Consider the following 26,774-nt stretch of genomic DNA (forward strand, 5'->3'; position numbering starts at 1 on the left):
CAAAATACTATAACTTAGACTATAGTCAAAAGGATTATGTTCAAAAATGACTACACTATTAGCTAACAGCTAAATCCTTTGGTTAAATGGCCCCAGTAAGATAAAGTCAGTCAACTCTCCCATCAGAGAAGAGATACTATTTTGATATATCTCTCATTCATCCTCAAATTCACTTTTTATGGATACGTGTTTTATTCATGTAGGGAAAATAAGGGGGGGGGCGGGGGGTGAAGAAAACTAAAAGCCTCCCCCTATCAAATGCCTGACCATGTTACAGAAAGAATAGAGTCACTTCCAAAAGGTGCTCCATTAATGCTGAATACTAAAGAGGTACCTCACTCCTCAGAGCTTCCTCCCAGTGTTTGTATTACAATGTTCACATAACAGTAAATGGCTCTTGTGAAATGACATATTAGTCCTTAATCTCTTCAATATTGCATTCCTCCAGGTAAATCTCACAAGCATTTGCTGTTTGGATAGAATCTGGGGGAAGAAACAGAATCATACTATTCTGGGACCCGTTAAAATCTTGATGTGATCCAGCTATGGTGTTAATGTTTCCTGGAGAACTCGCTGATTCTCTTAGCTGAAGAATGAAATAGGCTGTAACCCCAGGGAACAGTTAACCACAGGAACTAAGGATCATACAGTTTTCAGTAGTGGTTGACATGAAGATCTTAAAAAATATCAGGCAGTCCTTAAGGCAAAGCAAGTGATGCAACATTTACTAACTAAAGTTTCGGTGTATTTTTACAGTCCAGTAGAGATGTCATGCTCTGCAGTGGATGGTGTGAATGTGGAACTAACTCTTTCTAATTTTTCACGATAAAGATTTGGACATTTTTTGCAGAGGTGTGCTGCAACGTGTTTTCGGAAAAAGCTACGAAGATACTTCCTAAATTTTTCTCCAACAAATGCATAGATCACAGGATTGATACAACAGTGGATCATTGATATTGTTTCCGTCACTTGAATTGCTTTCTCTAGTTGACCATTGATTTCACAACTGGGGAGGTAAAGTGAACTTTGAAACGTATGCAAAAAAGAAGTAATATGGAATGGTGTCCAGAAGATGAAGTAAAAAATCATGATCATGAAAATGAGTCTGACTGCCTTCTGTTTTTTCTCATTCTTACATCTCAATAATGTTTTTAGAATTTGGGAGTAACTGAAAATCATAATTAACATAGGAACAATAAGTCCCAGAATGTTCATCTTTAAAGTATAGAAGTACTTCCAATTTATTGTGGCATCGCTTGGATAATGAGCACTGCAAGTATAACGTGAATTTTCTTTTTGAGTTTTGTGAAATGCTATCCCAGGGGCAGAAGCCAAAAGAGCAACAGCCCAAGTGACAGCGCTGGTGAAGATGCCATAGGTAACTGTCCTAGCTTTTAAAGCAAACACGGCATGCACTATGGCCAGATACCTGTCTAGGGTCAACAAGATTATGAAAAAGATGCCACTGTAGAAGCCAAGGAGGTAGACACCTGAGAGAATTCTACACAGCGCCTCCCCAAAAATCCAGTCATGAACAGCATAATAAGCCCAAAAAGGGAGAGAAAATACAAACAGCAAATCCGAAATCGCCAAATTGAGCAGGTAGATGTCAGTCATACTCTTCAATCTCTTGTATTTTACCAGGATAAGAACAACGAGCATGTTGCCTATGAGGCCAAATATCACCACCAAAGAATAAAGTGGTGGCAAAAGTTTTGCTGCAAAGTGCTTTTCCTCAGTTCCTGGGCATGGCGTTGAATCGCTGTAGTCAAATTCTGTTGTCAGTGGCCAGTCGGCCAAGTCTACAGTATGATTTTCCATGGTGCGTTGATCTGAAAAGGAAGAAAAGGATGTTAAACTAGAGGAAACTCCAAGCATGGTGCAGGGAGTGAAACACGCTGATGACCTCATCTGGCATGCTTTTTGCTGTTGAGCACATAAGCACTACTACGTCAAGGTGTGGAAGAGAATGAAATTGCAGAGCTCTCAGGAAACCCATCTATGTGCCTGTGAAGTCACGTTGCTGCATGTTGGAAGTGTGCTGCGTGTGATGCCCTACGTGTCATGTCCTACGTGTATGCTGTCTGGTGTGGTTTTCCTCCTCCTAAGAGCCTGTCAGCTGCCTGACCCAACCAGAAGCAGAGGAATGATGAATTTAATCCGAGCAGTGGGTAATTCGGAGCTGCTGTGCTGAGCAGTGGCTTTCCAAAGGGGCGGAGAGAGCCAGCGAGGCAGCAACAGGAAAGCACAGCAGCTGGCATGCTGAGCGTAGCCGTGCTTCTCCTTGGGACCTGGCCACCTTCCCATCGTGCCAGCCTGTACTGCAGCCCTCACCCAAGGAGGACCAGGCACTGGCAAGGTGTAAACCAGTGCCTGCAAAGGTGCTGTGAGGTGGGTGAAACATGAGTGACTGTTGCTTGTTTGGGTTGTTTGAGGCTTGCTGGGAGCCTTAATGCCTGTGGGAACCAGGTCACTGGAGGTGTAGAGATGACCTTTGCACAGTACTTAACATACCCACCTGGTGGACCTGCGGTCCTGGGTGATGCAGAGCAGGAAAGCGGCAGTGTTGGTCCGGCTTACAATGGGAAACGCTGTGTCCTTTACGGAGCCTGTGTCAGGCCTAGGCCATGGAAGTGTGCTGGTCAAAGGTAGGTCCGGAATGAAAATGGTGCGCAGTCCTGGAGAAAGAACAGATAGGGAAACACCTTGGCAAATGGCATAAAAGATGACTGTTGCTGTCAGCGAGGCCTATAACGCCTGTATCTGTTGTGGCATCTTCTTGTCAATTGAAGGACCTCCCCAGTGCTCGAGGATGAAAGAAGTTTTGATTCCTTGTTTCAGCAGCTGTTTAGCAGCTGTGATTCAGGAGCTCCAAAGTTCAGGCTGGCTAAGTGTCTTGGAGGGGGCACAAAGGCGAAAGGCAGATATGTCCATTGCTATGAGCGTGCACTAACAGTTCTTCATGTGTAGCAGTTGTTCGGTATCGTCCTTCATCCTTTGTTAGTCAGCGCTTCCAGTGAGGCGACAGAGTAACTGAGGAAGTGCAAGGCAACTCTGTCCCTTCAGTTTTGATTTGGGGGCTGTTGGAGGGAGTGGGCTTCCCTTGCAAGAAGGACTCATAGCCTGGGAGGTGAGTGGTGCAGCAGGGCTGTGAAAGCCCTCAGGCAAGTTCTGTTATAGTGGGAGCAGCTAAAGCGTGGCTCCTTTGATGTCAGCCCTGCCTGTTGCCAAACCCTCCCCCTTTCCCAAGTCCCTGGTAGGACTGTGAGCCAGATGCAGAAGCATAGCTTTGAGTGATTTGGTCTCTGAAAAGTCGGGGAGGTCTGCTTTGTCACAGACCCGTGGAGAAAATGGAAGAATTCATGTGTGTCCCGTGAGGAGCCGGGAAGAGGATTTTGTGAAGATGGGTGTCAGGGGGACCAAATGTGCTTCCTGGTCACTTAGTGGGGAAGTGAAATCGATGCGTTTGGCAGCCACTCAAATAGAGCTACTTGCTGTCTGGCAAAGGGCTGCTCTTTCTTCCTGTGTCACCGTGACTGCTTTTCTCAGGCACTTCATGGCAGATTGGTGGCTGTTCACAGCAGGTTGATGGTTTTGAAATCTGCATTTTCCTGGCAATTTGATGCCTTGATAAAGGCAATTTGATGTTGTCTTGACAAAGGCAACAGGCTGGTCCCCCCGCAGAAGACGTCAGGTAGTGCATCTGCCCCAACTTGCTCTGTGATCTCTGACCACTCATGTAGCACCGCAATGTTTGCTCCTTTCCTGCTTACAGCCCTGCCGTGCACTTTTTCCATTGGGGAGGTCTAAGGTCTACCGTGTGTGACTGCAGATGCTTTTGCCGAGACCACACTCTCAAAACCACGATTTCATTCTCTCTGCGCCTGAATTCTGCAAGACTAAATGTAACTGAAGAAACTCAGCCTGTGGCTGGAGTGACACAGAGGCAGGCCCCTAGTCTGCTCTTTGTAGTTCTCAATTTAATTACATGATGGGACATTCTGAGCTGTAGCATGTGAAATTTCTGAAGTATCTTAAGCTTGTGTCGGGCTAGTCTGTTGTTTGAAGAAACAATTATCTCCTGATACGTAATTACAGAACATTCAGGATTCAGAGGACCTTGTTTTAGTCTGGGTCTTTCTCTCAGTGGATATATATATATATGTATATATATATATATATTACAAATAATTTTATTGATTACACGGTGTTAAAACAATTTTCTGTGTGTGTATATGCACAAGTATATGTAGAGATATATACACGTATATGCACTCATATATATATATATATAACAATAGAATTGTAGAATCACAGAATCATCTAGGGTAGAAAACCCTAAAGATTATCAAGTCCAACTGTAATCCTGACACTACCAATTCCACCACTAACCCGTATCCTTAAGCACCAAGTCTACACGTCTTTTAAATACTTTTAGGGCTGGTGACTGAACCTATTCCCTGTGCAGCCTCTTCCAATTCTTGACAAACATTTTGCTGAAGAAATTTTTCCTAATATCCAATCTAGAGCTCCCCTGGCACACTGAGACTTGTTGAATGTTTGTATTTATATGCAATGAAAGTAATAATTTTTTTAATCTATTTTGGAACTTAGTTTGAGATTTTAAAACCACAGAAAATAATTGTGGGAGTAACAGAACTAAACGTAACTGTTTCTTTACATATTTGTCTCCTTTGGCATCCAAGTTTTACCTCCTGTGATGGGTTGACCCCAGACAGCAGCTAAGCCCCCATGTAGTCTCTCACTCACTCCCACCACAGCAGGATGGGGGACAAAATCAGAAAGGCAAAAGCAAGAAAAACTTGTGGATTGAGATAAAGACAGTTGAATAAGCAAAGGAAACAGAAAAAACCACAAGAGATGATACGAGGGAAAACGCTTGCCACCTCCCACCAAGCAGACGGATGGCCACTCAGTCTCTGAGCAACACCCACATCGGAAAAACTTCCCCCCCAGTTTTATTTCTGAGCATGATGTTATATGGCACAGAATATCCTTTTGGTCAGTTTGGGTCACCTGTCCCAGCTGTGCTCATAAATCTAAAAGACAGCACTATAGGGGCTGCTGTAAAGAAATGTCCATCCCAGCCAGACCCAGTACACCTTTCCACTACCAAAACTGAGCTCACGCCCTGTACAATTCACACTGCCTAGAAAGACAGCTTGTACTCTGGTTATTTTGTTTACTGTCTGTGACCTGATGAGAAATCTCAGAGCATTTGCATGGGATAGAAATTAGATCTTCCTTTTCATAACAAGCACAAAATATTAAAAATATTTTCTGAAATGCTTTCTAAAAAATTCTTTGCATACAAGCAATGTTAATCACAAAAAGCTCTAGAAAACTCATCTGGCTAACAAATTATATTGGAAACGACTATTTGCATTTGATTTTTTTTTCATTTATCTTTAACCATTTTTCCAATTTTGATTTCAATGCAGAAAGGAACATCTTCTGCAGAAGTTGTAGCCCTAGACTAGAAGCCTGGTTTTGGCTCTCAAATGATCTAGGCAGGAACCTTCAGAAATGAGTGTGTTAGCAAAGAAATCTTCAGGTTTATCTCTGCTCTTGTGCTGCAAGTATAAATGGGCTCTTCTGAGAGATTCTGATTTGGGAATTTCAGATTATTTGGCTTATTTCCCTCTTATTTTTCTTTGAAAATTACAAATCAATATTCAAGAAGTCTTCATTTGCAAGGCTTTCTTGTTTACTTTATGGACTGCATGCAGCCATCAGTGCCCACTGTCCTGCCCACACACCCATGGTTTCTGCATGCATAGGGTAGTTTTGTTTGCTAACAGAAATTCTGGATGATTTCTGCAAAAGCAGGCAACTGAGTCGAACCTAAGGTAGAAATATGAGAGAACTTTCTCTTTGGTACCCTCCCATTCTGATTTATCCTGTGTGCTTATCATGGAAAAGCATCTAAACGTATGGGCAGACTAATAAGAGGCTACTGTCATTTCCACTCAGAGGATTGGTTATGTTCTGAGTCTCCAAGAAGCTGGGTGCAGTGAAGTGTGACCAAGCTCTAGGCCAAATACTTGCACCCTGGGAAGGAGTTGTTGCAGAGAAAATGGGGTTACAGCTTGGATGGGAGGAAGTTTTACTTTCTTAGTAAATGTAATATTGTGAGCCAAAGTAAATGTAATTTAATTTCTTTACGTTTTAACAAAGCTGCACATCAGAGATTCTTGTAATGTGGATGTAGCTCTGAATCATGTCTTTTCAGATGGCTATATTTTGGCTGCTTTGAGAGAAGACTTGCTAGCTCTTGAGTATTAGCTGTTATCTATACTGTGCCACCTTTAGCTATAGAAGTGTCTGGTATGACTATCAGGCATTTCCATGTTAGAGTAATTTGAGCAAAGAGGCTCCTGAGTTGCTCCACTGATTTATTCAGGGATGGCAGCTGTCACAGCTCAATGAGTCTGCTGTGCCCTAAAGGGGATTTGGACAAAGTTTCCTCATGGAAATCAGAACATTTGATAACTACAAGTTAGAATAACATCTGTGCATTAATGGATCTGCTTATCTCAAAACGAAATGACCCCTAAAGTTTCCTTTCCCTTTTTATGGTCTAGGATAAAGTTTCTTTTTTTAGATATATGAGTGGGTAACACAGTGCTACTCCCCCTGCCCTTGCTCTCCTCCTTTTCACAAATGGCATGTCTGTCATACAGAAAAACAAAATGCTTAATAACTTGTCAGCTTAAAAGTATGTGTCAGCAGCATCTAGGGCACTTTATGAAGTGAGAGAAGTACAATGTAGCAGAGAGTAGACCTGAAACTTAAATGAAGAAAATAATACCCCATACCCTGATAGCAGGTGTTGCGAGAGATACCCAATGTTTCCTGGTAACAGCTCGATCTCTTTGACTTTGCTTTTGACTTCCCAGGAGTCTGTGGACAGGCAAAACTACAGAGAAGACTGTGCACAGAAACAAAAGACATCTTGGGGGACAAGCATAGAAGTACGTACTTTTCTTGAGTTACCAAGAAAGCTGAAGTAAAAGGTGGAGGTGTAAACTAAATGCTGTATCTAAGATTCTGAGCTCAAAGTTTCCCTCAAACACATCTTTTCATGTGGTAGTGACCACATGATTTCTTTCCAGGATACAACTGGGGAAAGACAGTCCCTGCCAAAATGAAATCTTGCTTTGGAAACTTCTTCCTCTTTCGTAACAGCTGAGCATTAGAAACATCTCTTCATAATTGCTTGCCTCCTAACTGAGAGATTTTTTCATCCCTGCAGAATTTTGAAGGAAAAATATGTTCTGGGCTGGAAAAAACAGGCTTAATTCTCTGTGAACCCTCGGGGTCCGATTGTTTCCATTCCCCACCAAAACCAGAGAGACAGTCTTGGAAAAACTCTGCAGTTAGAGTCAGTCTATGTGGTTGCAAGACAAAAGAGATAGGAGGTGTTCTTACCTAAACGAATGTACAGTAAAAGAGTAGCATAAACTCTGAAAATAAGCACTCTGAAAAAGAGAAACTTGAGACTGCTGTTAAATGTCTTCCTCCAAATCATGACTAAATGTATAAGAGAGCTTTTCTCTTGTGTAGGCTAAGTCCTGTGCTACTATCTCTCTTTAGGTTTTGGGGTTTTTTTTTAGTGTCTCTGCTTAAGCTGCTTCAGAAAAAACATTGAATCCAAGTAATTCAAACAACAGTTGTAGTTGCAACCATTCCGGGGATGAACTCAAGTATGAAAAAGAAGGATAATAGTCTGGAGTGGCCACTGCCAGCGTATGTCATAGGATCATGCCCCTGTCATGTCATTATTATAAGGTCTCCTTGCAGGGAAGTTCATGCCCACTGCTCTGGCACTGTCAACCGTTCCTGGCAAATGACAGTGCAATTCTCCCGTGAAAGCAAATGTTGCTATAGCTGCATATTTGGTACACACAGAAAAAAAAAAAAAAAAAAATTCTTAGGCTATTGTAGCTTTTTTGCTAACACCCGAGTGGCAAGTATGATTTATCCAAGCAGAGGAGCTCACCTCTCCTTGCATGTGAGAATACTATAGTTACAGTGTAGTACTGACAAATTTTATTCATGTAAAACCTCATTAACAAAAATTGCAAGCCAGTCCATGACTGGCCATAAAACTGATATCTCTAGTTGGGATATGGAGTACAGGCTTTTTAATGTGGTGGCTCAGAGACATCACATTAAAAAGAGGAAACAATCCCAAAGAATATATCCCTTCACAACATGATAATGAAACAACAACTTTAACAGATTAAACACTTGAATAATACAAAGAAACCATGTGATAGGATAGTGATGAAGAACATCTGCTATCTGCATCTGATAGAGCAAGATGTGGCTTAGATTTGAAGAGGTTAGATTGTGAAGGATTTAATGTCTAAACAGTTTATATCCTTAGCAAACTACATTTTCAAGCTTACTGACCTCCTGGAACAGCTTCGAAACCAAGACCCAGTAAGTTTCTAGTACAAAAAGATTATAATTTTCTACACCATTTGTCCAGTTCAATTCTCTACTCTCACATCTAGCCTTATCCAGAGCTGTAACTAGTTACAAGATCCAGTTATTCTTAAAGAGAGTGTCTCTGCTTGAATGGCAGCTCTCCTGCCACTGTAATTAGGCACATATACTTCCCCAATGAGTGAATCTATATCTATACGTATATCCATTTACATGTAAAAAAAGGGAAAAAAAAAGCTACTCACTGATTTATCAAGCTTGTTTTGACTGACCATGTCTTCTTCTTTGTGAACAAACACATAGTTAAACCCTATATCTGAAAATAGGAAACAGCACTTCCTGTGTGATCTATTGCAAAACTTTATTACATGAAGGGTATGGTTCTTCTTTTCTGAAAATGCTTAGTTTCCAGGCTGAGTTCAGATCTGAGGGATGAAGACTTTATGGGCGTCTACTTGTTCTGCTTAAGCTAGAACTGGAGCAGTCAGTATGTGAACTACTGCATCTTTACAGGGTTAAGACTGGGTGGTTAAATTCAATAAAATCCTGTTCTCAGGACAATGAGTATTTCTAGCTGCTCTATACACTTCTGCAGCTCAACAGAAAATGATGTGAAATACCTGGCATACAGAATGTGTGCTTTAAAACTTAAATTCAGGTCTCCAAAATGGCTGTTGCAACAACCCCACCAAGGTATTCTTCATGTTCATTGTCACTGACTGACTTCTACATAATTTCTACATGGTTCTCCCCTTCACCATCACTAGTGAAAAAGAATCTGTAAGCAAAATTAGGATACGTTTATACTATGCAAAGCAGCATCATGTTAGACAGCATCACACTTACCTTAAGTGAGCATTGTGAAGAGAGAAAAGTCAAGGTCCAGATCTTTCAGAGCTAATTAGGTCATGCAGAGCACTGTGCTGGTAGAGCTGCCTTCCTTTCAGATTTGTGGCCAGCTCATGCAATCTACACCTACACCGTGTGGTGTAGACCCCGTCCTTGAATATCTGCTGTAATTTTTGCAAAGCCATTTGTAATGTTCTTACACTTCTAAGAGGCTGTCATATGGGGCAAGCTGAAACCTGCAGCTCATTGCCTTTTTGATGTGGTGACATTGCAGGATTGAAAACAATAGAAAGAAAGAGATTAAAATAACAGAAAGTGGATAAAATACATTTTTGCTTCAAAGACAGGAAGTATAGTTGACTTTACAGGCTGGTGTCATGCATTTATTTTTTTTAAACTTTCACTTCACCAATGCCATTGGCACTGCAGCTGCAACAGCCTCCAGCTCTTGGAGTGATAATTGATGCCTATGTAAATGACCATTATAAACCAGAACTGATGAATAATATGGCCACTTATCTGCTCTCTGAGGAATCTTATTACAATTTTATAGCCAGTTATAGCAAGGCTACATTTTTCAAATTTGCAATTTTTTGGCAGCAGCTGTAGACCATCTTCTCTAAGCCTGCTGGGTGATTTCTTGCCGTATTCCTGAAAAGCTGTAAGACTGGCCTGTGCTACAATTACAGCTGGATTTTGTAATTTCCTAGAAAATTTACATGGAGTTTCAATACACCCAGTGGTACATAACCTGACCACATGAGCTCCAGAGAGTATAAAAGAAACTCACAGAGCTGTTTCAGAAGGAGCACCTAAGTAAGGCATTAGGAAGAGGGGTCTCTGTGATGGCTGAAAGAACATAAACGTTTCCTGTTGATCTGGAAGGGGCTGTGTAGATTTTGCTGTAAATATCAACTGCAAACCACCGAAAACCTTCAAGCCTAAGAAGAAAGGGCCTTCCCTACAGGGGGGAATAATAGGGAAACACAACCCACATTTTCTTTCTACACTATCTCCCTCTGAGTTGCTGTCTGAGTTCGAAAAGTTATGTTTTTTACGACTTGGATCATCTCTTTGTATTCAATGTACAGGCTGCTAGTTCAGCAGTTTTGTTTGCAAGTTTAATCTTTTATGAACTAAAATGCCTGGTAAAGAAGCACTTGGCTTGCAAGATCAAAAATCCTGCCTAAGGCACTTAGTTTTCACTTTGGAGTCCATTGCCGAGGGGCTACAAGTGGGTGTATGTTGTCTGGGTTGTATGGGTTGTCTGTGGATACCAGAAGTAATCCTTGCCTTCTTCTTTCCCCGTCTTGTGACACTGGGGAGCTTCCTTCTGCCTTTTTCAGGGACTTTCTGGAGTCATCACGCTCCTTCTTTCTGCTTGCTCTATCAGTTTGCCTGAGCAAAAAGTAGTTACAACTGAAACTAGCAGAGCCAACCTATTAAGTGTTGGCAAATGTTTTGGAAACTTAGCAAATGTGGCACTTTAGGACTGAATCCCTCCCATGCAGGAGAGGAAAAAGATCTCGTTGTAGAGCAAGCAGCCTATACAGACAGTACTTTCAAAACAAATGTGGGAGAAAAAAGCATCCATATATTCATAGAACCACTAAAGTTTGAAGTCTCTCAGGAATGGATAAATTCTTGGTTTCATTTTCTGTCTTACGCAGACTAGTCCTAGGAAAGATCACAGAAGTCATCCTTGGAAGACCTACATGCTAGTTTCATAATCTGTGAGGTAAGCAGCGGTCTTGATCTTGGCATAATGGGTTTGATGGACCCTTGTGATAGCGAATGAGTGACTTACGAGTCACAATTAAAACTTAAAACAACATGTGCAAAACCACGCCTACTTTCTCAAATTTGAGAAAGTAGACATGGTTTTGCACATGTTGTTTTAAGTTTTAATTCTTCATGCCTCCAGTTTGGGTGCTTGGATTGAAGACAAGTAAACAGTGGTTCCAGGCTGCCTGAGCTCCAATTGCTCTGACCTTTGAAAATCAGGGACTGCTTCTTTCCAAAATGGTAATGCAAATAATTGGAAGCTACTTCAGAAAGTTCAATCGAGATTAGTATCCAGGGGAAAAGAATGAACTGTTCTTTGGTCTAGAAGTCACGGCCTGCGAGAAATGATTGGGAAAGTACTAGGTGATCTCTGGAGAGCTTTCTCAGACTTACTTTCTGTGATTTTACTCTTAGCATCTTTCCTGTAAGGGTTTAGTGAGCTTTATAAACATTAACTAATACAAAGAACTGCCTGGGAGATGGAAGCAGAGGAAGGAGTGGGAAATAAGCCTCTCAGCATCAGAGACATTGCCGGGTGAAGATTGCTTGCCTTATAAAATTAGTACCTAAGCTTAGGTTCTCCATCTATAAAATTAGAAAGAGCAAGAAGAAAAGAAAAGAGTAAATAAACTTAATCATTCTAATCAACTGAAATTCTATAAGCAAGGAAGTACTGCTTGGTTGTACCAAAGAGAAGAATTGAAAAAGAACAAAAAATTTCTGCAACAAAACCAAGCAGATTACCTAAGTAGAAATGACTGAGCCTCAGCTGTATGTATGAAGACCATAGCAAAGATTAAGCAATGGCCCTGCAGTTCATCTTATATTCTAGACCTCCCACATGGTAGGAGAAATGCTGACTTCAGTCCCTGTGTCAAAGCATGTTTAAGAATTTCAAGCAAAGCAGGATAGCATGAGAAGGGAATGTGCATGCTGATGGAGTTGCTTTCCCATTCCTCTGATGTGCTTCAGCCTGCCTTTTTATGGTGAAATTGGATGAAGTAGATGTTTTCTGTTGAAAAAGGAGTTCAATAAATGTATTACTGAGTCCTGTGCAGTAGACTCAAGCATCCTCATCCACAGTAGCCCTCAGCAGACATTTTGCTGACTGTCCTCAAGCTTATGGGGATGGTCATGTGGCAACTTCGGTTGAGCACAAGGAGGAGCACACAGGAGGACTTTGCAAGGTCTGTTAGTAGGTAATTAATTCCAGACTCCTTCAAACTGAATGTGACAGGCTGTGGGAATCATTTCTCCCACCCTTAGCTGGTAATAGGCTAGCTAGTGTAAGGGCTCCCCCTGTAGTCAAAGGACAGAGGTAGGCATTTGCAGAGGATAACTGTCTTAAGCTGCTCCACCTTAGGCTAGAATGAATCACCATATGGAGGGGGCTCTCTTGAGCAATAGAAAGAGCCTAGTCAATGAGTTCAGACTAGACAGCTGATCTATACATTGATAAAACTGAGTTATAGCCTGTTTCAGATAACCTGAAAGAAATCTTTGGGGCTTTGGGGGACAAGAAACCATTCTTTATTTTGGAAAAAGATCAAGCCAAATATTTTTGATTTGCTGTTCTTTGGGGCTGAGGTGGTTTTTTTAGCAAGTAAGCCTGATAATGCTGTCTACATCCTTTGCTGAAGAGGAAGAGACCTATGCTGTAGATCTAAAGACCAGTTCTGCTGATGACCCACCTATAAGCAGGAACACATTTACTGGGGCACTGTGAAGACTGTGCACTGCTCATCCCCATGAAAACTGTATGTGCTCCCCATCATGTCACAGAAGTAAGGCTGCAAAGGCCATCCTCCTCCTCCTCTATGTCCACATATCCATGCAGGTGTTCTAAAAGGGCACTGTGTTTTAGAAGAGGTAGGAAGATAAATAAAAGCAAAACACAGTTTCTATTGATGGCATATGAAAGTTGCATCATCAGCTACTCAGGTGTCATAGTACTTCCTCACAGCTTTGGAGCATTTCACAGAGCCTTGGAGAAGTAAAACTTGACAACTGAGATGTAAATAAATTTGGAGTTGAACATATTCTTAAAATATTCTGAGTTGCTCACAGAAGAAACTGCACAAGGAAATATCAATGCAATCTGCTCTTCATGTTAACTTCTTGAGTACACACATCATGATGCTTCATTCAGTTTGCAGGAGCCATCCTCCCAGCTGAGGGACTCGTTATTCGGGGTTCTTTTTATTGCATCTCAGTAGCGTGCAGGACCAGGCCCTATTTAATGTACACTACCCAGATCCTTCTTGGACTGCAGAATTTTGCTTTTCCCTCATGATCTTGTCTCTAGTTCTGTTAGGGTAATATCTGATTGCTTCACAGGTATTGCGGTATTTGTCTTACCACATTTATGAGATGAATCAATACAATTATCTCCATTTTGCAATGAGGAAGCTGAAGTGCCAAGATTATGAATAACACTGTCAAGTGTTTATTAATTTGGGGAACCTGGTTTGTCAACTGTTTTTCTACAAAGCAAGGTATTATGCTGGGGCATGTTTCCCATCTGTTGTAGCTGCTGGTTCTTGGTCTTCACATTGGGCCCTGGAACATGAGGAACACAACCTCAGAGGCCATCTATGAAAATCCTAAGTTTAAGTGGAAAGGGAAGGTGCTTAATTTATGTGCTAGAAGTAGACACTTAAATTCAGGCCTAAATCCCTTGGTGGAACTTGTGCCTGCCCTGTGACAAGCTTGCAGATTCCAGTAGTATTTGTGGCACAGGATTTGGCATCTCTGAAATACAAGTCTTCCCTGATGTTCCCAGGTCTCTGTGGGACTGCTCAATAAAATTGAATCAGAAACACAACTGGCTCCAGATAGTCTTCAGCCTTCTCAGAGACTGGCCTCACACTCCTGTGCATCTGTCTGATGGAGCCTGCTTTATTTCTGAGAAAACTCCCAATTGGAGAGTCCAGCAGCCTTAAGCCAGCTTGGTAGCTATGCTACACCAGTATCAGATACTCAATCTGACCCTAATCATCTTCTGACAGGTTTTATTTACAGGGTGGAGACAGCATTTCCTTAGTGACTTCTGTAGGGAAAATATACAAAACCACTGGGCTTCAGGTGAGTCAGCAAAACCTCCTTTTTCACAGTCCACGGCCAACTACCCACACCACAGAGTCTGTGATACCACAGGCTGTGCATGCTGTTCTCCATCCTCAGCAAATGAGGGTCACTGTGGTATCTTCTGTACTATGGTGTGGTAAATTTTACTTCATTCTCTCTCTCTCTCTTTTTAAAAGACAGTACTGATTGCTGTCACACAATGGGAATGAAAGAGCTAGCTTACAGCTTTGTCCAGAAGTGATATATTTTTACACCTGCTGTGTTAGTTGAACAGTTGGGGATAGTCTGTTTCTACTGCTGTGCAAAATAGTATCAGTGTTAGCAAGCGTGATATGAAGCCAAGTCCATCTGCATTTGTGAAGCTCTCAGACCACATTGCAATAGTTGTTTTGTGGCAGTATATTTAGCACATGCAAACTAGTTTGCCATTCTTCTTGGAAGAGATTGTGTAAGTGTGAAGATGAGAACAAGCCACAAGAAAGTGATAAAAATAACTTCAACTGAAAAGCCATCTGAGCAAGAGAATTCAAAGGAAAGCTGGTATTTCTGCCTAAGTTTTACTAAAGTATGGTGGGATAAAGTCCTACATAAAGCTTTAAGTGAATCAGCAGAAAAAATGTATTTGCATTGCCTGAAGTGCACTTGGATTCACCTGAAATCTCAAAACCAAACTATTGCTGGTGTGTTTCTTTGGGGAATTAACATTGTACTCTGATGCTCCATTTTACAAGCCTTCTTGAAATCACGATTTATTTTCAGTATTATTAGGACCTGTCCTTGGATAGTGGAGAAGTTTACTGTCTGTTACTGTTAATAACTCTAACGAGGGACCATTTCTTATCTTCTAGTTGTTCATATGTTAAATGCATTAAGCATTAAATACTTACACAGTGCTCACCACTGACACTTCCAACTTCCCTCCCTTCACTCATTTCATTGAAAAGACCGTCGGGTAAATCTAAGCCCCACAAGCCTGTGGTTTTTTCCCTGAAATCAGGGAGTCTCTCCTGGGATATAGCCTAACATTTTCTCTGCCTGTGTAAAAAGCCTAGAAAAATTAGGGCCAAAGGCTCTGGACATCAGCCACAACCTGGAAAAAGTGTATCAGAGAACTGTGACAAGTGAAAACACAATTTATCAGCTCGCTTGAGAATCAATGTGGAGAAGAACAGGATGACCCATTAGGAGGGGAGACAGACTAACCAGCTGACACTGGAGTGTACTGGGATGGATGAGAGAGGACACCTGACTACCTTCTCCAGCTCAAGAGAAGGAAAGGAACTGCTGACAGGGAGAGAGAAGTTGGGCATGGAAGTCATCTAAGGGCCACCAGAGTTTCAGCAGACCTCTGAGATTTTCAGGTTCTTAGTTGAAGTCAGGCAAGCTTATTGGAGTTATGAGGTCACTACAGCAGAAAATTGTAAACAACAGAAAGTTTTGTATCTCACTTCTGGGTTAATTTATTAATGCATTTAGGGTTTACATTGGATAATGTATTTGGGTTATAACGTTTTTCTAATTAAGAAGAACAAAATCCACACAAGATATCAGAAAGAAGGCCGTGTGAGGTGTGTTTCTGTAGCCAAGATTCTAGTGTAAGTACTACAGGTAGTTACAGTGTATAGCCACAAATGAGCAATATAATTGATTTTGGCTGATCCAATTCTTCTTTATCACTTTATCTTAAACAAAAGAAGAAGGTAATAAGTAGTTCTTATCTGGATCTTTTTAACACTGATATCAAGCCCTGGAAGAGATTATACAAACCCTGATGACTATTGTGACCTGCATCACTGAATGCAGTGGTGGATCTCCACCATGTGACAGAACCTGGCTTTAAATTGATTATTGTATACAGACCTGTGAAGTCACAGTCTTTCAGGGTGAGGCACATGCACTCTCTCATGCCTGTTTTGGGTTTCCCCAAAGTGGTGCCACAACTCATGGATGTGTAGTGTCATAACCCAGCTTGTCTACCAAGGTGCTTGATCCTGCCCAGTTTGCCTTGTCTGTGGGGCAAAAGTGATGCTCACAATTCTGTTCTGGGCAAAAAAAAAGAAACTCAAGAATTTATTGTTGGTGTAATTGAATTTTTAGCATCTCTAATCCAACCATCATTATTAGTCCAGATCTAATCATCTCAGAAAAAGAAAGAAAAGAGAAAAAAATAAAAAAGATATGAATACTTTTAGGCATACTACTACTACTACTACTCCTGCTGATAATAATATTAACAACAACCAAAAAAAAATAGTTAAATTTGTTGTAGACACAATTCCTAGTTTATAGCCCTTTTTCTAAGTGTACTGCTTTTACTCTTCCACTGCTCCTCTGAGTCCTGTGGTCAAGGGCTTCAGCCTGTCTATCCCTCATGAAAGCGTCCCTCTACACATCATGCTCTGTCCCTACTTCTCAAGGCCTCTGCTATCGTACTACGACTGAATTTCTCTATGTTGCAACATCATGTTAGAGTCATGTTAGAAATAATAACTAGTCTTTACTACTACTACCTATATAAAAACAAAGATAGGCAAAACTAGGACAAATTAAATATAGACACCTGCTCAAAAGAATTGCTGTTGCAGTTAAACCAAGCAAAAATAAATCTTCAGGCAAGTCGAGTTCAGACAAAGCCAGGCTGGTAAGCCTCAGTCCTGAGGCCTTGCATACTCAGTACAAAGCCTATGGCCTGGCAATAACAATACCAGTAACTGTGTTTGTGGACAACAGGGCTACAGAAGACACTCGGAAAGCACAGTCTCTGTTTACAGGGTTACAGAAGTTTCTCCCTTGTTATATTGCCCAGTAACAAGAGGTAATATTCAGTGAATATTTCACAAGACAATACTAAGAAGATGTAGTAATATATTTCAGGAAATTTTTGTATTTTTGAGCTGGAGATAGTGAGGCTAGAGGAATTCACAGAATCACAGAATGTTAAGTGTTGGAAGAGACCTTGAAAGATCATCTAGTCCAGCCCCCCTGCCAAAGCAGGACCACCTAAAGTACATCACACAGGAACACATCCAGGCAGGTTTTGAATGTCTCCAGAGAAGGAGACTCCACAACCTCTCTGGGCAGCCTGTTCCAGTGCTCTGTCACCCTCACAGTGAAAAAGTTTTTCCTTATGTTAATGTGGAATCTCCTTTGCTCAGCTTGCACCCATTGCACATTCAACAATGTCTCTCTCACTCACCAACCTTCTGCATGGGGCAGCTTTGCTCAGCCTCAGCTTTTGAGAACCAGCAACCTGGCAGGTTGATAAGGAGAAGCAAAGAAGTGTGCTGTGAAGAAAGGACTGGGGAGAGAAGTGCCCCAGAAGAAAGAAAAAGGGGTAAGGAAACTGAAAGCTCAAGAGTATATTACAGTGGATTGAAATTTCCGAGTAGGAGAGTGACTAAAACAGCTCCTGGAACCAAGAGCAGTGCCAAGTCATAACTTCAGGTTTCCCCCTCCTGCTGAGAGATGAGATGATCTTTCACTTTACAATTTTATCTGCTACTATACAGCAACTGTTGTTGACATAGTTTTTTCCACATTCTTTTTAGACACCCTGTGTTGAGTTCCCAGCAGTTGGTGACATTATTTGGTTTTGTCACAAATCTCCTACCCAAGCCACAGAATCTCCCATGCCCCTACTATCACAGACTACTGACATCTGTGTCCCTGAACTGCTGAAGAATCTGAGGGACTCTCCAAATATCAGTCCTGGGGACAGTTTGAGGCTGTCCTGGTTTGGCTGGGATAGAATCACAGCCCAGCCATGCTGGGCATGCCATTAGCAGTTTCAAGTCAGCCAGGGCAGCTGACCTGAGTTAACTACAGGTGTAGCCCACACTGTAACGTCATGGTCATTACAGAGGGGGAAGGTTTGCTGAGAAAATATGTCATTACTGGCTCCTTAATAGTATCCTACTAGTGTAGGGCTGTTATCCAGAACTGTTTCAGTGTGTAGAAGTGCAAAATTTTTTGAACACTCCTTAGTGTCTCTGTATATTCTTTCCATTGCATGTAAGAGTAGCATAAAATCCTGTGGATTTACAGTATTAAAAATAAATTTTCATATGTGGATAAGAGGTACAATACTTCTGAGAGCTCTGCTGTGTATGAGTACTTGGGGTGATGCTGGGTATGTTTGTGTGTCTATTCTGGTAGCTTGTACAGTAAAAGAGGCAAAATAGCTACTTGTATTATTCCTTTTTGCAGCCATATTAGACAGAGAAAGAGCCTTCTGAAGGACTAAGTGTCCTAAGAATCTGCAGTCTTGATCTGTGAGTGATCGACTCTGCTTGAGCAGAGGATGGGGGGTTTGGATCTACCCTTCTGGCTTCTTAAATACCGGTCTTTCAAATGCAGCAGTGGAAGACAAGGAGGAGGAGGAAGAAACTTTGCAGCAAGTCCAGCAAAACCTACTTTTTTACTTCTTTGGTTAAGGCTTCACATACCATTTGGGCTCAATTCTGCTATTACACACACACACAGAGTAAGATTTTGGTGGGAGCTGGACAAAAAAAATAAGAGAAACCAAAGAGTTTGGCCCTTGTCTTGTAACCCAGAGTGAATCCTAGTCTACTGCTGAAAACATTGCTGCGTTAATGATGCAAGTGTCTCTTTGGGACACTTTAGGTTCACACTTGCAGAATTTCATTATAGTGTTGGAAAGAATTGTACATGTCTGGGGCATACCTGGTGTGTATCACTTTGAATGACATAGCAACCTGAAAAGGGACATGATCTTTGAAAAATTGCAACGCTTTTGACCGACTTGTCTCTTTGAAATTAGCAATTCAGCAATTAAACAATTATCGAATAATAAGAATTTAGGGACCTTATTTGTTATTCCTTATTTCTTCTGACTAACAAGATTGTGGATATGATCCATATCTGGGTTTTAAAACCAGAGAGTCCTTGAATACTGTCTTTACCTAAAAGCAGTCCTTCCTTAGTTCAGGTCTTTTTTTAAACAACTGTTGGCAAGACAAAGTGATCAGGGCAAATTACTTGCTGCTTCACATGTGCCCAACTTCAATCGGCAAAAAAAAAGCTATCAGAAATGCTGCCAGGTATGAAATGACCATTCCCTGAAATCTAAAGGCCTAAATAAATGCAGGGGACTCTCCACAGATACTTTCTAACCTTGAAGGCAGCTTGTTGTTGTTGTAAGTCCCATGCAGTCTGGACTGGACTGTGGCCCCCTCTTTGATCAGTCAGTTGTGTCTCTTCCCTGTAGCCAGGAAACTTGTTTCCTGACTGCCAAGTTTTGTGCTGTCTAAGCTGCATCACTGCAGCTTATTGAAGAAGTGCCAGTGTGTGACAGCTGGCCAGAAAATATTTCCATCTTCCCTTCTTCTCAAAGTATCAATTAAAAAAGAACATATACGTATAACTTCTGTTTCTTCTCCCTTCCATTTTAATCTGAAACATCAACAGGTAAGATGATGGTAAATGTCATTGAACATTTTAAACAGAAATAGTTTTATCCAAATGCCAAAATTCTGGCCACAGAGGGGAGATAGATGACCTGAGATGGTGGCCCATGTTTCTTTTCATTTCATTCAATCATTAAAGTGCCTTCACAGTACAAAAAAAAAACCCACAGAAAAACACAAAGAGAGGGCTTTGTTTCTAAATACCTGGAAGTCTTCTGAGAAGTAAAACAATACGATAATTGAGCCGCAAGGCATTTCTTATCTGTTGAGGAAAAAAAACTAGAAATGTTAATTACACTATCATAAATTAAAAGTCTTTTCTATGCTATGTAGCTAATGGCAAGAAAGTTTTGGCACTGAAGTTAGAAATGTATTTGAAATTTTTAAGAAAGAGAAAAAAAGCAAATATATTTTCAGAAGGAAAGGCAGAACTAAGAAAACTTTTTTTTTTTTTTATTACCCTAGAAAATACAATCTTTGCTCATACCCAGGCTGTGTGTTTCCTGGTTTTGGGTACTCTCTTGTTTAACTTTCAAAATTTTGTTTACAGTAATATTACCTCAACATAAATGTTGTTTTTTCACTGTGAATTTTTATTGGGATTGAGAACAAATTCTTCTCATCAGGAAAATGGAGGCAAGACTTATTTTGCTGAAGAGCTCCAAGGCGCCTCTCAGTTTCATCAGATGTGTTGTAGATGATAGTGGCTCAAAAATCAGTAAAAACATCCTTTCCTTATCCTAATCTAGGCTTCAAAGAAAGACTTTGAGGAACCAAGACAAAACAGTAGAGTTTATATGTTTATTCAGAGAAACCACTTCTAAAATGGCAGAAAACAATGATGTATGGAAAAAGAAATAGAACATATATGCTACATGTCATTTTGTGGTGTTTGCATTTAGCAGCGAGCACTGGGGACACAGAGTTGGGGGTCCCATATGTCTCCAGCAGTGACACAGTCTATCAGGCTGCTTTGTTGATGACCTATTCAAGTGTACGGGCCTCTATGAGTGACCAGTGTAGGGGGCACCTGGAGGTATTTCTTTGCTATTTTTGAAGGTGTCACCACCAAAGGCTGCTTTGGGCAGCAGCAGCTCCAGGGAGCCTCTGACTGTGTCGATGGGAAGGTCCCACAGCAAAGCAACGGGACCCCGAGCTGAGGGGCCGGCCTCTTTATCTGGGAGCTGAAGCAAAGGGGGAATAGTGACAGTGCCTGAGGTGATTCCCTCTTTGCAATGTGAAGTAATCCCATGCCTATCTCCTTCCCCGCCTCCCAGAGGGGTGTTCCATGCCTGTCCGAGGGATGTAGGGCTTCAGGTATGGAACAGCTTTCACAAGGCAAAGCTTATTTGCGGGTGAGTCAGAAGCAATACTTTCATCAGAGGAGAAAATAACTGCTAGAGGAAGCACCCTGCTGCTGAAATGTATTAAAAGAGCTCTAAAACATAATTAAAAATCATTCTGTGGCAAGCTTGTAAGGTCACCATTTTACAAATGCACCGGAAGCTAATATTGCCGCTTACTATGCTGCCATTCACAGCATATCCCAAGAGGAGGTGCAGGTATACTCGTCCTCCCAAGAGGATGCTGAACACACGGTACTACCTCCAGGCCCATGTCAGACCTTAGGCCAACTACTCACACCAGAAAGCGGCAGCTCAGGTGAGCTCATAGGAACCCTATGCTGTCAGAGCAGCCAGAGAGCTGGGTGGGCACTGAAAAAGACCGACCAGCCCTGGCACCTCCAACAGGGCTGGAGAAGACACACGACTGAAGTAGTCCTTTAAGATGGGCCTTGAATGTCACCCCAGCAAAGGCGTAGATCATGGGGTTCAGGCAGCAGTGGATGAAGGAGATGGTTTCAGTCAGCTGTAGGGCCAGGGCTATCTGGTAGCTCACCTTGCAGTCATTGATGATGTGCAGGCTCTGCAGGGAGTCTAGGAACAGTGCAATGTTGAAAGGAGTCCAGAAGAGGAAGAAAACAATGACGATGATAAAAATCATCTTGATCGCTTTGATCTTGTTCCGATTTTTGCATTTTTGCAGGTTTTTCAGTATCTGGGCATAGCAGCAAACGAGGATGCTAAGGGGAATCAAGAGGCCTAAGATATTGGCAGTAAACTGAGAAGCAACCTTCCAGGTATTGTCACCCGGGGGGTATGTGGAGACACACTGCAGAGACTGCTCAATTTCCAGCTGCTGGTTGAACATGATGTTGGGTACAGAAGCCAAGCCAGCCGCCAGCCACAGGATTAAACTGATAATTATGCCGCAAGAGGCTGTCCGTATCCTCGTGGCATAGACAGCATGGACAATTGCTATATACCTGTCTATGCTCATGAGAGTTATAAAGAAAATACTGCTATAAAAACCTATGTAATAAATGCCAGCCATTATCTTGCACATAGCATTGCCAAAAACCCACTGGTCTGAAGCATAGTGGGCTTGGAAAGGGAGAGGCACAACAAAAAGGAGATCGGAGGCTGCAAGGTTCAGCAGGCAGATGTCAGTCATCGTTGTCAGCCTTTTCCTTGTCAGGAGAACCCAAAGGACCAAGGAGTTTCCCAGAAGGCAGACGATAAACAGAAGGCAGTAAAGAATCGGCAGAAAGAGGGATTTAAACCTGCGAAAGCCGCTTCCTTCATTGCATGGAGCAGTGTTTTCATCGTATCCATAGTCGTACTCTGTTGTGCCAAGGAACTGGCTTGTGGGTTTCATCTCTGATACCTGTGCAGGAAAGAACAAGGGATAAATGGCAGGCTGCCCTGGCACAGGACTCCCAGGGTGGCCTCTGTCTGTCTCTGTGCTGCATTGAGCCTGTGGGTCAACCTCCAGGCAGAGAAGGACTGCAGAATGTGGTCTCAGTCTCACTGGCTGGACAAGAGCAGCTGTACCACTCAAAAGGCTGCACCTGCAGCCTGCCAATCATTCCCATATATGTGTTGTGTGAGCACTGGGATGCTTTCTGTTTTGCCCAAAACTACCTCAGTGCCAGTGAGTTAGCCCCTCTTCATTACAGTGATAGAGAAAAATCCATGCTCTGAATAGTCATAATGGTGCAAAATAGCACAAAACCTGCATCTAATCTAAGAATCTGGATTTTCTTGTGGTCCCTGGGGTGAGGAGGCTTTTAGCTTGTAGCATATAGACCCTTTTAAAAGTGTCTCAACAGCAGAAGACATCACACAGCAGCATAACCACATTTTTAGCTGAGCTGATCACGGCTAGATACTGCTATGGAGCGCAGAGACATGTAAGCTAGTTTTCCATGGTCGGGTGTAGGATCATATACAAAAAAACCTCTGCAGCAGCAAGGAGTTTGCAGGGCTACACAGCAGCACTTGCAGTGCTGAGCTCTGGGCTGCTGCAGCGAGGCTGCCACTGACCTCCAGGTTAGCTGGTGAGCAGCTTGGCTGTGCTTATTGCTTAAACACAGCCATTTATTGCTCCTGCCTTTTCTGCCAACTTCAGTTTTCTAGTTTAGAGAAAACCAAAACAATTTGTGGGATGTTTCCTCTCTCATTTTTGAAGAATTGTGATGACGACAGCTTTAAATTAGCCTGACCCGCTCTCGAAAAGTGAGCGAGTGCTTTAGCCACGTTTTTTTTTTTTTCACATGTCACCTCATGACCCCTATCAAGGGGATCTGATTTGCAGAGTTAAGTGTTCACATTTTAAGAAGTAATGGTTCTTTCAAAAGACACTATTTCAAAGGAGTTTGCCTTGTCACCACTAAGACTTTTGCATGTTTATTGCGCACCACACCTATGTTTTATGCTTGCATACAGGTTGATCGCATCTTGAAAGGGCTTCAGAGACAAAGAGTTTCCAGAAGGGAAGAATGATTTGTAATAATCATTGCTATTAAGCTGTAGCAATCCTATGAATGACAGTGATTAATTCATTAAAAGTAGAGGACACGGTCTCCTGAGTTAAAAATCGCTGCTTGAGTATATGAAAAGAGAGAGAATGGTGGAAATTTTCGTATTGATGAGGAAGGAATCAGAATTCACCCCTTCTTGCCCATCTGTGCCACTTTGTGCAGGGAAACAGGAGGATCTGTAAGCACAGCACAGAGGGGTGCTGGAGTCTGTGTTCTGCTCCAGATATGGAGGCTGCTTATGCCTCCTGACCTGCCTCAGCTTTTCTTGGAGCATCAGGACTGCTTCCACCAAAGTCAATTGGCATATACAATGCAGAGAAACATATTACAAACACAGCACTCAACCCTATGGAGTTCCTTGTTCAGAAATATTAAGTAATGAGAGAAAAGCAATGCTGCAATCTACATTGATAGTGTAATTCTTTCCTATATTGAGTTTTCAGCTGTAGGTAGGATATCTGCCTTACTAGTTTCAACTTCGGTTTTGTACATAAACCCCTAAATATCAAGATTTTGAGTCACTAGGTAATGGCTGTTCATGTGGCAACAGATATGGGTAGAAAATGTTTCTTGCTAATGCTTTTGGTGTGTGACCCCGACACCAAATGGCTTGCTTTTCCTAAATGCCTGCCAGGGACCCCTTAAAAGCAGTCCATAGATTCAGCAACAAAAAGTTTAAAATTTTCAAAAAATAGTGAATACTGTGTTATAGATATGTAGATATATAAATAAGTAGATAGATAGATACATAGATATAGATTTATAGATATGATGCGTCTGTTTTTTGCAAAATTCAAATGTGTTTATTTTCCTGGGTTGACCAGAGACTGGAGATTCTCCACTTCAGACTTTCAGACCACCTTTACAACATTTGACAGTTTCTGACCAGGGCACAGCATTTTCCATTTTCTCCCCTCTCCACATCAGTTGGCAAAACAGTCAAACTGAAAAAGCAGTTTTCCAGAGGGTACCAAGAGAGAGATAACTGCTGCAGATCCCTTTTCCCTGGTTATCAAAGTTAGCCCATTACTTTTAAGAGTAGTACATTAAATGTGGATGGACTTTACCTTTGACGTCAAGAAGCTTCTACTCTCTCAGTTGGCCCCGGTCCCCTTCTCCTTCTATCGTGTTCTTGTCCTCTCTCTCGGGCTCAGGAGTTTCCTGAAGGTTTACTCCATCACTTGTGGAGACGGATGAGATTTGATGATGTGCAGGTGTTGAATGGGCAGCTGCCAGTTACAAAATAGGTTTTGAGGCAAATACAAGATTTTATAGCTGCGGTAAACAGGAAAAGAGGTGATAGGGCTTACAAACACATTCTACAAAACGAAAATCAAATAGGGCTCTTTTTGAAGACAGTAAAGGTAGCACATGAACAAGAGGTGTTCTTTTAATGCATTTGCTAAATCCCCTTCTTCACAGCCACCCCTGATTTAAGCAAAAAATTTAAAAGTTCAGATGACTCCATCAGAGAACACACCCTAATACAGCTTTTTACAGAAGCTGAGATATAATTTCTGAATCGCACTATTTTAGTTTTTCTGTTTCCTTCAGCTAACATCAACTTGTATACTGAAGTATGGTTATGTCCCTCCCCATGTAATGTATTAGTAATATATTCTGAGCGAAATAAGATTTTGCTACTGATACACAGCTACTGATACTTCTTTGCAATTAATTTAAGTAGCTTTTATTCAAGTAGAGGTATTTCAGAGTTTCTTTGCTACCTTGGGGTTTTTTTAAGCCTATGTTAGTGCATTTAGAATACATGTTCAAGGATAAAATATTGAAACAAGGGCAGGCTTGAAATTTTTTATTTATTTCAATAACTTTAAACTATTTTTATTTTGTGTAGTACTGTAAACTGTGGTGCTTTAGAAGTCAGCCAAAATGTATGCTTTTCACCCATTAATCTCAACAGGCACCATTTTCCTGATTGATAGGAGTACAGAGTATGCAAGAAACTTGCCCAAGAGCCCCGAACAAGTATGTGGCAGATCCAAAGCGTGGCTGTTACTGAAGTTATTAACCTGTTCTTTGGTAGCAGCTAGCAGCTCCAATCCAAAGTAGCTTTCCAGCTTGCTGGCTGTTGCATAAATGAATAGTGAGAGAGAGTCCCAAAGAAGAGAAGAGCTAGATATTGCAGGCAGAGAAAAAAAAAAGGTGAGAAAATGGGCTGGGGAAAAAAGGAAGTAACCTAATGAAGGCTCTGGCACTAGTCAGTAGCACAGTCAGAAAGAAAAGACCTGTCCCTTAAGGTATTCAAAATGCTACCAATGACCATGGTATCACCCTGGCTCCAAGTACCCAGTTGGTCTTATTATACAAGACAGACCAGCTCCTCTTTGTTTTTTTTTTTCCAAATTAACTTTTGAACATTATTGTAATAGAACTTTGTTTTATTCTATTCTCTCTATATTAATTGTATAATTAATAATGTCAATAGTATGTCCTGCTGTTACAGACGTACAGTACAACATAATGTAACTCCATTCTATTTATTTTTTTCTTTAGAAATCGATAAGTTCTGCTTTCATTATTTCTTCTTATGATCAAAACATCAATCAATTAAAGATGCCCCATTTTCCATTGGATGCTTTTTACATTAGTTAGGCTGATAAGTTAACAGCACATATAAAAAAAATAAAACGTTTTACATTAAACCAATAAAAGAATGAAATATATCTGCATTTTAAAATATTTACGCATATTCTAAAATGAAAAAAAAATCTTTTTTCTTGAGTTATTTTCTGTTGCATGTATTATGATTTTGCAAGAAGATTTCAGTTCATTCAAAATGTATATTTTTTAACTGGGAAATCTTCCAGCTGTATATTTTCACTAGCTGCAATTCCACACAGACAGGCAAAGCAAGGCCTGAAGCTGGAAGAATGAAGCAGTGAAACATCAAAGGAAATGTTGTGTGCGGTGGAGAAAGCTGGAGCAAGCAAGATGATGCAGAGGACCTTAAAGGCAAGGAAAAGAGCTTGAATTCAAGTGAAATGGCAGCTGCTGTGGTTGAAGGACAGCTGGCTGCTGTACTTTGGGCAGACCAGAGAGGACTGCACTGGGCATAAGGTAATAAGGAGAGAGAGGAAAAAAATGTGGTGATGCCAATGTTTTGGAGGGAAACAGCAGAATTACAGTCTGATGTAACACTTCCAAGAGCAGCTTTGCTGTGGTTTGAGAAGTGATATACACATTTGAGTCCCTGGCCCTGCCTGGTTTTCAGAAATGTTTACATGTCTGCACTGCTTCTGGGGTGG

At 41.4% G+C, this 26,774-nt stretch overlaps 2 protein-coding genes across 2 annotated transcripts; both read right to left on the bottom strand.

Moving 5' to 3' along the window:
• Positions 1-743: 743 nt before the first annotated feature.
• LOC147415089 (C-C chemokine receptor type 2-like) lies at positions 744-1,824 on the bottom strand. The gene has a single exon (XM_086468029.1). It carries the CDS (start codon positions 1,819-1,821, stop codon positions 751-753), a length of 1,071 nt encoding a protein of 356 aa, XP_086324155.1. The 5' UTR covers positions 1,822-1,824; the 3' UTR covers positions 744-750.
• A 19,469-nt stretch (positions 1,825-21,293) lies between these two features.
• On the bottom strand, positions 21,294-22,343 carry LOC104348888 (C-C chemokine receptor type 8). The gene has a single exon (XM_009954268.2). It carries the CDS (start codon positions 22,341-22,343, stop codon positions 21,294-21,296), a length of 1,050 nt encoding a protein of 349 aa, XP_009952570.2.
• Positions 22,344-26,774: the final 4,431 nt, after the last annotated feature.

Source organism: Leptosomus discolor, chromosome 7 (genome assembly GCF_034619465.1).
Source record: "Leptosomus discolor isolate bLepDis1 chromosome 7, bLepDis1.hap2, whole genome shotgun sequence".
NCBI lineage: Eukaryota > Metazoa > Chordata > Aves > Leptosomiformes > Leptosomidae > Leptosomus > Leptosomus discolor.